The following is an 11,037-nucleotide window of genomic DNA, read 5'->3' on the forward strand; positions in this document are numbered from 1 at the left end:
TGCAAAATTAGAGTACACTCTCTAAAAATATAAAGGATATACAAAAATATGTAGAGTAAATTAACTAAAAATATAAATCAATGTATGAAAAAAATGATATAATGTGTATTGCTAAATTCATTTAATTTGTGTATTGATAAATTGGTCTAATATGTATTGTAAAACTTGTTTGATTAGTATATAAACAAATTTATCTAATGTATATTGCAAGACTCGTCTAATCAGATAACTAATAAAGTTATGTAATGTGTATTAATAAACTCATATAATATGTGTCTTAACAGACTCATTTATGGTATATTCTTAGACTCATCTAATCAATTTATGGAATAACTCATCTAATGTTTTCTCTTATACTTATCTAATCAATATATGGACATATTTGTCTAATATATATTGTTAAACTCGTCTAGTGTGTATCAATATACTTATCTAATCAATGTATGAATAAATTCGTCTAATTTTTGTGTTGAAAGACTTGTCGATTTAATTATGATAAGTCTTTAGATAATATATTATATCTTAATATTTTTACTCTAATTAATTATGATAAATCTATCAACAATATATATTATTATTATCTAACCATAATATTTAATTATATATAATATCTTAATGTATCTTTTAATTAACTATATAATAATATCTAAAAATATCTTTTAGAATATATAACAATATCTAATAATATCATTTTATAATAATAAGATCTCTTTTAATCTTAAGATTATATCTTCTATTTTCTTTCAACTACTTTTTAAAATAACAATAACTAAATCTTCAAAAGGATTTATATAAATAATATCTTTTTATTAAATTTGGAGATTATTTAATTTGCATATTTTTCCTTTCTACATACACCTCCTTATTTTAATATCTTACACCTAATTACTAAAGGTAAAAGTTTATTATTTTTCCTAAGCCAAAATATAAATAAAATAATATAACAATTATGTTCTAACAAGGGTGTACACTCAATAACACTAATTTCCAAACAAAAATACCAAAGTCAAAAAACCATCTTATTTCTAAGACACTTATTTTTCCCGAATCTTACAAAACTAAATAGTTAATATAAAATGAATCAGGTCTATATTAATAGAACTAATTTAAGCATACAATTTAATTAAAACTAAATCCAATTATATAAATTTCAAAATTTAATTCAAACAAACAACAATTTTTAACAATTGAACTCACAATACTATGTCTCTCAACTAGGAATTAACTTCAAATATTAGAATGTGAAATCCAATTATAAATATTTGTTCTCAATTTGTGAAATAATTGTTGGATTTTTTGAAAAGAGATTTTATATCACGGAGTAATAAACCAAACAAGAGACCACAATATTATTTTCAACTCAAAATTTTAAAATAATAAATTTATGAAATTTTTACTTATATATGGTTTATCTTACTATTTTTACTAAATATATAATTTTCAATTTAGCTTGAATTCTAACTGTACATACTATAATTAAAAAGTTAATATATATATATATATATATATATATATATATATATATATATATATATATATTATTGATTAAATTTCTCATGAATAGTTGTATTTATTACTTTTTTTTTGCTCAAGTAAATCTCTCTTGTTCATAAAAAAGACAAATTGATGAATTATGTGTATTGTAGTTTTATGTATTACAAGCTGGCATGATGATAGGAGGCTTAATGCAAGAAGAGTTTGATTTGATAGTAAGTTGTGTGAAGATCCACATAATAAAGGAAAATGCAAAGGGTGGAGGATGTTTGAAAATCATGGATCTTTCATAACTTATCATGAATGGTAACATGAGACAGACCATTTCATATCTTATCTCACAAACCAATTGTAAGATCATTTGTGTCCATACGATGTGTTTGTGGATTGCTGGTTTTTTCTTTAACTTTCTCTTTTCTCTCCCATGGAAATGACAACTGAGATTTTAACATCTTAGCTTCATTTTTGTCTCCCTTTACATTACATTACAACATTCTAATTTGGCCACGCACCCCTTTTTCTTGTTGCTCAAAGACCACCCACTTATACTAAATATCATCACCAATCATCTCTCTCGCAAAAATTCATACTAATAAAAAAAATTACACTCACTTATATATTATAAATTAATAAAAAAAACGAAGTTATATAATCAGCATTCACATATATTTCCAATTTTGAACAGTTTATTTACTTGTACATATTTTTTTTCCGCACAAACAAATTGATCATGCACAGTGAATTTTAAGGCCAGATTCAATTAGGAATCTTTATATCTCTACAACAAAATGAAAGATGGAAAAAGATAAAATAAAAAATAAAAAATAAATATTCATTATTTTGACTGGGGACAAATTGCTTTGGCCCCACTTTCTTAACATGTTGTGAATTGATGATTCTCCATAAGTCTAAGTTTGCAACTTCACGTAAATATCTTTCTCCTTGGGATTATCTTCACCGGTAATCCATGTTTTGGCACAGGAAATGGACCGTATTGTATTCCATCCTCTTTCCCCACAACTTCCCACCTAAATCAACCATCAAAATAACAACAAAATCCCTTTCACAACTTCACACTTTTCCCATTAAAAAACTATTTTTATAACTTCAAAATATACTGATATAATATGAGTGTTAACATGTGCATTGTCCAATACCAAAATATTGAATAATTATAATGTTTTGGGTAGGACTGAGATCCCTTCCTCAAAACACTTAAAAGTTATTTGAAGACCGGATGAGTTTCTTAATAATTCTTTATTATCCAAGTTACGTTGATCGTTTGCTCTCTTTTTTGTTTAAGTTGAGTAAATCATTGATTTGAGTGTTAGAAGTTGTATCCACCCCATGCCAAGACAAGGAGAAGAGAAAACAAACCGCACAACTTGGATAACAGAGGATCGTTAGAAAACTTATCCGGTCTTCAGAATAATTTTGAATGTTTTGAGTGAGGAATTTCAATCCTTACCCGAAACAAATAACATAAATGATCCGAAACAAATAACATAAACAAATAACATAAATCAAAGACAATGCAACTTAGATAACAGAGGATCCTTAGAAAGCTTATCCGGTCTTCAGAATAACTTTGAATGTTTTGAGTAAGGGATTTCAATCCCTACCCGAAACAAATAACATAAATGATGGAAATCATGAAATTGACAAAGGCATGATGTGAAAAATTAATGTGCAGGCATATATAGTCCAGAGTGTAACATTCTCTAAATGGTTAGTATTTAGATATAGAATTTTTGGAAGGAAAGAGCAAAATGGTGAAGTGGGTGAGGGTCACATTCAAATGAATGAAAGAGGGTGATGAGGAGAAGATATGTGTAGGTGAAATATTAGATATGATGTGGTGTGTAATTGTGCAGAGACATGTGTGGTGTGAAGTAAAACTTGTTCCATTGAAATTTGACTGCATGCTAACATTATGGACTTTGTCTTTGTTTGTCAGACCTGCCACCAATAATATTCCACATGTGTTGTTCTCATTTCATCAACCCTAGCTAATTGCGTGGACTAATTTTATTTCCATTCATGCACATAATATATATATATATCATTCACTGTGTGCTATGACTGTGAAGTTTTTAGTATATATCTATATCTATATATATATACACGAGTAATTCTGGACCAAGCTTGCTTCAGAAACTAAAGGACAATTAATCCTGATTGGTCCAGATAAATAAAGATCAATGTGAAGTCACGTTCATTGATTAAGTGGATATGAAAAAGGGGCTTTTCCTTTTGAATAATTTTTTTATTCCTTTCATATTATACTAGTTATTTTCATTCTTTAAAATATTTCAAAAAATCTAGTTTTTTTATAATATTAAATAGCATAAAAATCACCTATTTTGAAAGACTAAATTAATTTCATTTTAGATATATATATATATATATATATATATATATATATATATATATATTAATTATGTTCTTGAAGAAATAATCACTTATTTTTTATTTTTTTGAGATTTTTTTCAAATAAACAATTATTTCTCTAAAAGGTAAGCACAACCAAACATGAATCGTAAATTAACATCACATATATCATCATCATATTAAAATATCATCATACATATATATATTAAACTTATTTTGAATAAATTATTACCTTTTATCATCTCTCCGAAAACATGAATTTTTGTCCTTTATTATTCCCTCAACATTTTTTGAGGGTATTATATGTATGCGAGATTTGTTCATAAATATGTGATGATTATCTTAATTTAAAAAATAAAAGGCGATCACAATACATAGCAATTTTTGTAGCTATATATATATACTTAGGAAGACCTTTCTTCAATATTCTGAATCTAGAAGATGACTCTGAGTTACATGTGCAAGAGTCTTACGAATACGTTTGGCAAGAATACCATGCATGTGTGCCACGTATACGTATGAAATACATGGCTACTGATGAGATCCCTAAGAATATATAAAATATTCATATCCTAAAAGAAACCCTTTTCTTTTTTTAAGAGGACCACTTCCACATATTAAGGAACATGCAGAAGCACTACATAATTAATTAGGACCACCTTCCTCTATCAATCTTCCATGTAATGGTCGATCTCTATCATTGCTGACGAACTTGCTTAGCAAAAAGTTCGTTCAAAACTTGCTTCTAAAGAGTCTAGATTTTAAGTTAAATAAAAAGTTAAACACTTTATAAAAAATTCCTTATTCCTTAAAATATATTGGAGGAAACATTGAACCAACATGTCTTGTATGAGTGAATAGGAATTTTGCTTTATAAATTAATTTTGTAAAATTAAACATAATTTTAAAATTTATTTTTTAACATGGTATTAAAACGGTGTAATAACGTGAAAATAGGGTGATAAGGTGAGTTTAGTACAATTATTTGTTAAGTTTATTATTTCTTTTGTTATGAAGTTTTTATTAAATCATTTTATTAATATTTAGACACATGATAAATATATATATATATATATATATATATATATATATATATATCGATTAAAAAAATGTCTTAGACGTTTTACATTAATTAAAAATAAAAATTATTTACAATACATAAATATATAAATGAATAAAAATCTGATTTTAAAAACTAATTTTGTAATAATAAGTTAGACACATTCTCTTAAAGTTGAGTTAGGTTTAATTTGAGTTGTTAACAACAAATGTAAATATGGAAACATATTTGAAGGAGATAACCTAAAATTTGAGATGTTTAAGGTTGATGAGATGATGATGATGAATGATATTTATGGTTAGGAGGGAGAAACCTGTAAGAAAGTGTGAGATGATGGAGAAGGACAAGAAGTTCTAGCTTGGCCAGCTCACTGCCTGGACAAGAATGGACACCATTTCCAAAAGGCATGTATGTGTTTGGTCTCGGTGGTACCTGCATAAACTCAAACACCTCATCATCTTTCACCTACATATACATACATCCATGTATATATGTATATATACATACATCTGTCTCTCCTAGTACCATTTATGAATATATATACATGCATGCATGGATGTCTGGTGTTGAGCAAACAATGAAATTAATTATTGTGTTGTGCTATCCTACAAACTGATATCACGTGCCTCTGATACTCGCCAGATTGTCAAAACACAGAATCATTCACCTTAGAAGAGAGGAAGATTCAAATAGGTAATGAAAGGGACTTCACGCCAGGATAATCTAACCATTCATAACCTTATGTTTCTCACATAAAGATAAAATATAAACTTTACTGGAGACACACGATATTAAATGATAACGGATCAATTCGGATACGAACAACAATCCGATCCGAAAAACAAAATTCACGTTCATTCACTATTCGTAAAAAAATATCTGTAAGTATTTTAAAATCCCTAAAAAATATTTATAAGTATTTTAAAATTTACCGATATTTATGGATACTCGTAAATATTCACAAATATTTAAAAAGATATTTTTATAAATTATTAAAATAAAATTACAAAAAATATATTAAATATAATATAAATTAAATTAAATATAAATTAAAATTTAATTTTAATTAAATTTAATTTTATAAAATATAAATTAATGTTAATTTAAATTAAATTTAAATTAATAAAATATAAATTATTTTTTGCGAGTAGTAGATATATACGGATATGGATAATATATTATCCATACCCGATCTGTTTAGAAATAGATATTAAAATACTGTTACCCATAATTCGTGGATATCCACGAACACAAATTCTTTTTATCATCCCTACATAATACCAATAAGGCTTCAGTCTAATTACACAAGAAATTAACACTACTTTCTATCAAAAACCAGAAAGCTTTAAAATAATTTATTAATAAATTTTTCACTTTTATATAATATTTTACTTTATCATTTCTATCTATGATATTTGAATTCTTGAATTCTCAACGTATTCTTACATACTATGATATTTGAACTCTTGAATTCTCAACGTATTCTTACATATATAGATATTTTGTTCTACTTCTTCGATGCATCTTCTTAAAAAAAACAGAACACTAATATTATTCTTAAAATGAAACAACAACAAACATCTTTACTAATAATAACAAATTTTGTGCATATATATTACCTCGAATCTTGAAGGGTCGAACTTCTCTGGGTGAGGGAAGAAGTGAGCAGAATGATGAATGCTTCTGAAGAGTGGAAGGACCTTCCAACCTTTCGGAATTGTGTAACCTTCCAACTCCACATCTGTCACTGCTTCTCTGAATGTGAATGACAAAATGCTTGCACTTCTCAATGTTTCTTGAATCACCTGAATTTTTCACTTCCTTCAATGCATCTTATAACTATTTAACACCCTTTATGATGTTTTAATTAGAAAATTAATCATGCATGACTGAGATTTAAATTTTCCCATTTTACCACAAAAAAAAAATACTTCTACTTGTGTTCACACAAACTGTTAATTAAATGTAATTATTTAAAATTATTTTTCATTTTCTAGTACAAAATATATCCACTATACATTGTTTTTCTTTCATTTATAGCAAATATATAGAGTGTTACACTTTTAAATGAAAATACTAGTTATAAGTATGTATAGAAGTATAAAGGAAAAAGACCTTTTAAAAAATTATTGAAGTGAAAAAATGGAATCAATGTCATATCTAATATTTTCTACTTATGGTAACATTAAATTACTTATAAAAAAATTATAAAGAAAACAGTAACATCAACTTTGTCAATGTCAATTAATGTCTTCCAAGTGATTTTAAGTGGACAAAATCGATGACATTTTTTTTCATTTAAAAAATAATTTGATGCTGACCAAACCAAGTCATTTTTTTTTCAGAAAAGAAAGGAAAATTATATTACTGATTAATAAAAAAAAGAAACAATCATAGATACCCGATTTGTGAATGGCATTTGCCTGGTATCATCCCACGAAAGTCCACGATTTTCCATAGCTAGTTTGCTTCTTATTCCTTCTTGTTCTCTCTGCAAAGTTAAAATTTACAGAGAAAATAATGGAAATCAGCCACTCTAATCAGTAAATTGTGTATCCAAAAATAATGCAAAGAATCTTCTTTCCGTCATAAGTAATTATTAAAATAAATTTATTGGTTCTTATAATATTATATTTAGCAGTTTTTTCTCTCAAATTACCTTTAAACTTTTAAAATATTTACTTTTTCCTTGACAAACATATTTTATTTCTGTAATTTCTGAAAAAAAAAACAGTTTTTAGTGTACCCAAATGAAAATAATTATCTGAAAATTGGTTTTTTAAGTAAGCTTATCTGAATGAAAATAAAAGTGATTGATTATATATTAACACTTGAAAAATCATTTTTTGTTACTTTAAAAAATAACCATGTTATCGTGATAGTTTTGTCTGTTTGCATTCATCATGTACGAAATACCAAAACACACATATTCTAAAGACATCAATTTTAACACCGATTAATTTTTAATGTATCAAAAACTTATTTAATCTAAATTTTCGCAATTTACACTCAAAGGTTATGGAAATTAAAATACTATAGAAGATTCAACAAAAGGGTTGACTGAAAATATTCTTTTCGTACACAATTATACAGCTAATAAATAAAAAAAATTGTGTTTCGTTATAAAAGTTATGTAATTTTTTTTTTAATAAGAAGTATGCGAAGATTATATATATTAGAGTAAATAATGGAATTATCACGTAATTATTAAAAACAATAATTTTAGACGACATTTATAAAATAAAAAAAATTAAATTCTTTATAATTTAGTTTAAAAATGAAATAGTTTAAAGACAATATATATATATATATATATATATATATATATATATATATATATATATATATATATATTGAGATATTACAAGTGTATGACATGTGTGAGATTGAAAAAAATTATAAAAGAAAAAAGAATAGAATAGTAATGTGACCGTCACAGCTTCCAACAGATTGGAGTTGTCATGAAGGTACTTGAGGACCCATGTTAGGGCACTTGCTGTGGTGTCATGTGCAGCAAATAGCACACCAATCAGATTATCTGCTATTTGAGAATCACTCAGTTCCATGAACACCTTCTTCTCCTCACCACATGATGAAGATCTTGAAGATGTTGATCTTGATCTCGACGGTGAAGATCTTGCTTGCAATAGAACTCCCAATAGTCCTCCTCCATACTTTGAACTCTCCACTTTTCTTCTCTCAATTATTCTTCTTATGCTCTCATTCAAATGCTTCCTTGCCTTCAAACACACACAGATTTTCTCTTTTCAATATTATGAACAAACATCATGGTAATTACGTATAAAAGATGGAACTTTAAGATAAGAGAAATGTTTTACTAAAGGTTTTAACGATGAAGATGAAGATGGTGGGTTTTGTTTTGTCCCACTTTTAACTTTACTTCTTTTAACTTATTCCTTAACTACATAAAATACTCCCACGTTGTCTCATAATGATTCGTACGGAAAATATCTCTCGTAATCAATTCGTATCAAAATTATTCGTACTATATATCTAACAATCTTCGATAATAATAATAATAATAATAATAATAATTATTATTATTATTATTACAATAATGATTATTATCATTATAATTGACTTTGATACCTTCATTGCTTTCCAATAGGAAGTTCCAGGAAGATGTAATGGATAAGAATTGTAGCCTTTCTCCAAGCAACGATATAACTCTCTGATTTCTTCCATTTCCAACTCCTTTATCTCACCGAAGGCTGAGATTGCTGCTACTTCAAAAGCATACTAATTCAAAAAAAAAAAAAATAATAATAATTTAGATTCTTGGTCCACGTGATCAAGTAAGTAATTCTTTTTCAAATATTTTTCTTATCGCATTTTTTTTCATTATTTTTTCCCATACGACCAAAATCAAACGAAGAAAATGTTTATCATGATTCCCTGCTCTTCAGAAATGATAATGTTTGTGTCCTCAAAACAAAAGTCTTCTTTTTTTTTTTCTCAAATATACTCCTGTATAATTAAAGGTATGCAGGACCACTTATTTTGACAAAAAAAAAATGTAAAATGTATGCAGAACCACTTATATTGTTAAAGAAAGACAAAAAAGTGGTTAACCTACTAAAGATATTTTTAACTATCTATTTGTATTAACTACTATTATTGATTTACATAAATAATAATAATAATAATTGTTATTATTATTATTTGTGTAACCATAAACAATGTTGGTGTGAATACTAGAGTTAGAGAAACCTATATTTGTATTAATTGAAAATGTCACCAATTATAAAGAAAATAAATAATCCTAGTCATTTTAACGAAAATATCGATAGGAGATGTTGTTGTCAGTTCATGTATTATAAAAATAGTAAATTTAAATCTAATTTAATTCCAGAAAATTAATTAAATAAGTAAAACTTTATAAAATTAGATTAATAAAATGAATATTCATTAATATGAAGAATAGAATAGATACCTTTTTCATCTCTTGCAAGGTGTTGATGGTTTTGTTAGTCCAAGAAGGAACCATTTTGATAACAATTTGCTCGACATGAGAGACAGAGTGTTTGATTGTGGAGGGCAGAAAGGAGGCCTGAACGAGCTTCTTGAGCATGGAATGATAGGCACCTTGCTGAAAGAAGACAGCCTCTGGTCCTATGAGCTTCTCTTTGCTGGGAGGGTATGTTGGTTTGAAGAGATGTGCCTGAGTCACAAGGACTGTCCTAGCTGCCTCAGGGCTCGATATCATCACACATGGACATCCTAATATGTTTGTCTTGAATATATCGCCATACCTTCACCACACAAAATCATCATAAATGCACTTTCACACGTTCTATAAATAGTATATGTTGTTAAAGACATAAGGACATACATGTTTTGACATGCACCGCCCAACTCACAAACATTCTCGTATATTTACAAAAACATTAACACACAGATGTTTATATGTATATAGATGTACCTATTTTGGCGGTTAGAGAAGAAGGAATTTGGGTTTTGAGTGTAGAGTTTGAGGGTTTCTCCGAGGTAGGGCCAACCCATGGAGCCAGGGGGAAGTTTTTTGTGGTTATGGTGGTGCCACCATTGGAGGAAGGGGAGGAGGAGGAGGAAGAAGAAGAAGGAGGTGAAAAGGAGGAAGGTGTAATCTTGGAAAAAGTTGGTGAGAGGTTGCATGGTGGAGGAAGAGATTTTGGAGAGAGAGAAAGAGTTTGGAGGCATAGATAGATAGATAGATAGGTGAAGAAGAGAAGATAGTGATATGTATAGTTTTTGTGAAACTGAAAAGAGTTGTGTGAAGGGGTGTCGGTTGGGAGGAAAAGGTTTTATAGAGTGGCAGGTTGGGGTTGGGACATGCGTCACAACCATAATGGCAACACTTCAACTTCATTCACCCTTCACAAATTCCACACTATAACTATTCAAAATAAATTCATCTAGAATTTCCTCATCTCATCTCTTCTCTTCTTCAACCAATGCACACATATATGGTATACCTAGAACAAATATTCATTTTATTTCTACATAAATATATGTATATTTGGTTTTTAAATTAGGTAATTTTCTTTCAAGTTTACTTTAGATAGATAATTTTTTCTCTAGTAATAATTAAA

At 27.5% G+C, this 11,037-nt stretch overlaps 1 protein-coding gene across 1 annotated transcript; it reads right to left on the bottom strand.

Annotated features, from left to right (window-relative positions):
• Nucleotides 1–2,225: 2,225 nt before the first annotated feature.
• LOC148201225 (abscisic acid 8'-hydroxylase 2-like) lies at nt 2,226–10,807 on the bottom strand. The gene is made up of 8 exons (XM_088111777.1): nt 10,389–10,807; nt 9,900–10,218; nt 9,056–9,205; nt 8,377–8,685; nt 7,347–7,436; nt 6,565–6,750; nt 5,259–5,377; nt 2,226–2,522 (listed from the first exon to the last, which is right to left on the bottom strand). The coding sequence occupies exons 1-8, from the start codon at nt 10,790–10,792 to the stop codon at nt 2,417–2,419; spliced, it is 1,683 nt and encodes a 560-aa protein (XP_087967903.1). The 5' UTR covers nt 10,793–10,807; the 3' UTR covers nt 2,226–2,416.
• Nucleotides 10,808–11,037: the final 230 nt, after the last annotated feature.

This window comes from Vigna umbellata, chromosome 4 (genome assembly GCF_029865625.1).
Source record: "Vigna umbellata cultivar VRB3 chromosome 4, Vumbellata_1.0, whole genome shotgun sequence".
In the NCBI taxonomy this organism is placed as follows: domain Eukaryota; kingdom Viridiplantae; phylum Streptophyta; class Magnoliopsida; order Fabales; family Fabaceae; genus Vigna; species Vigna umbellata.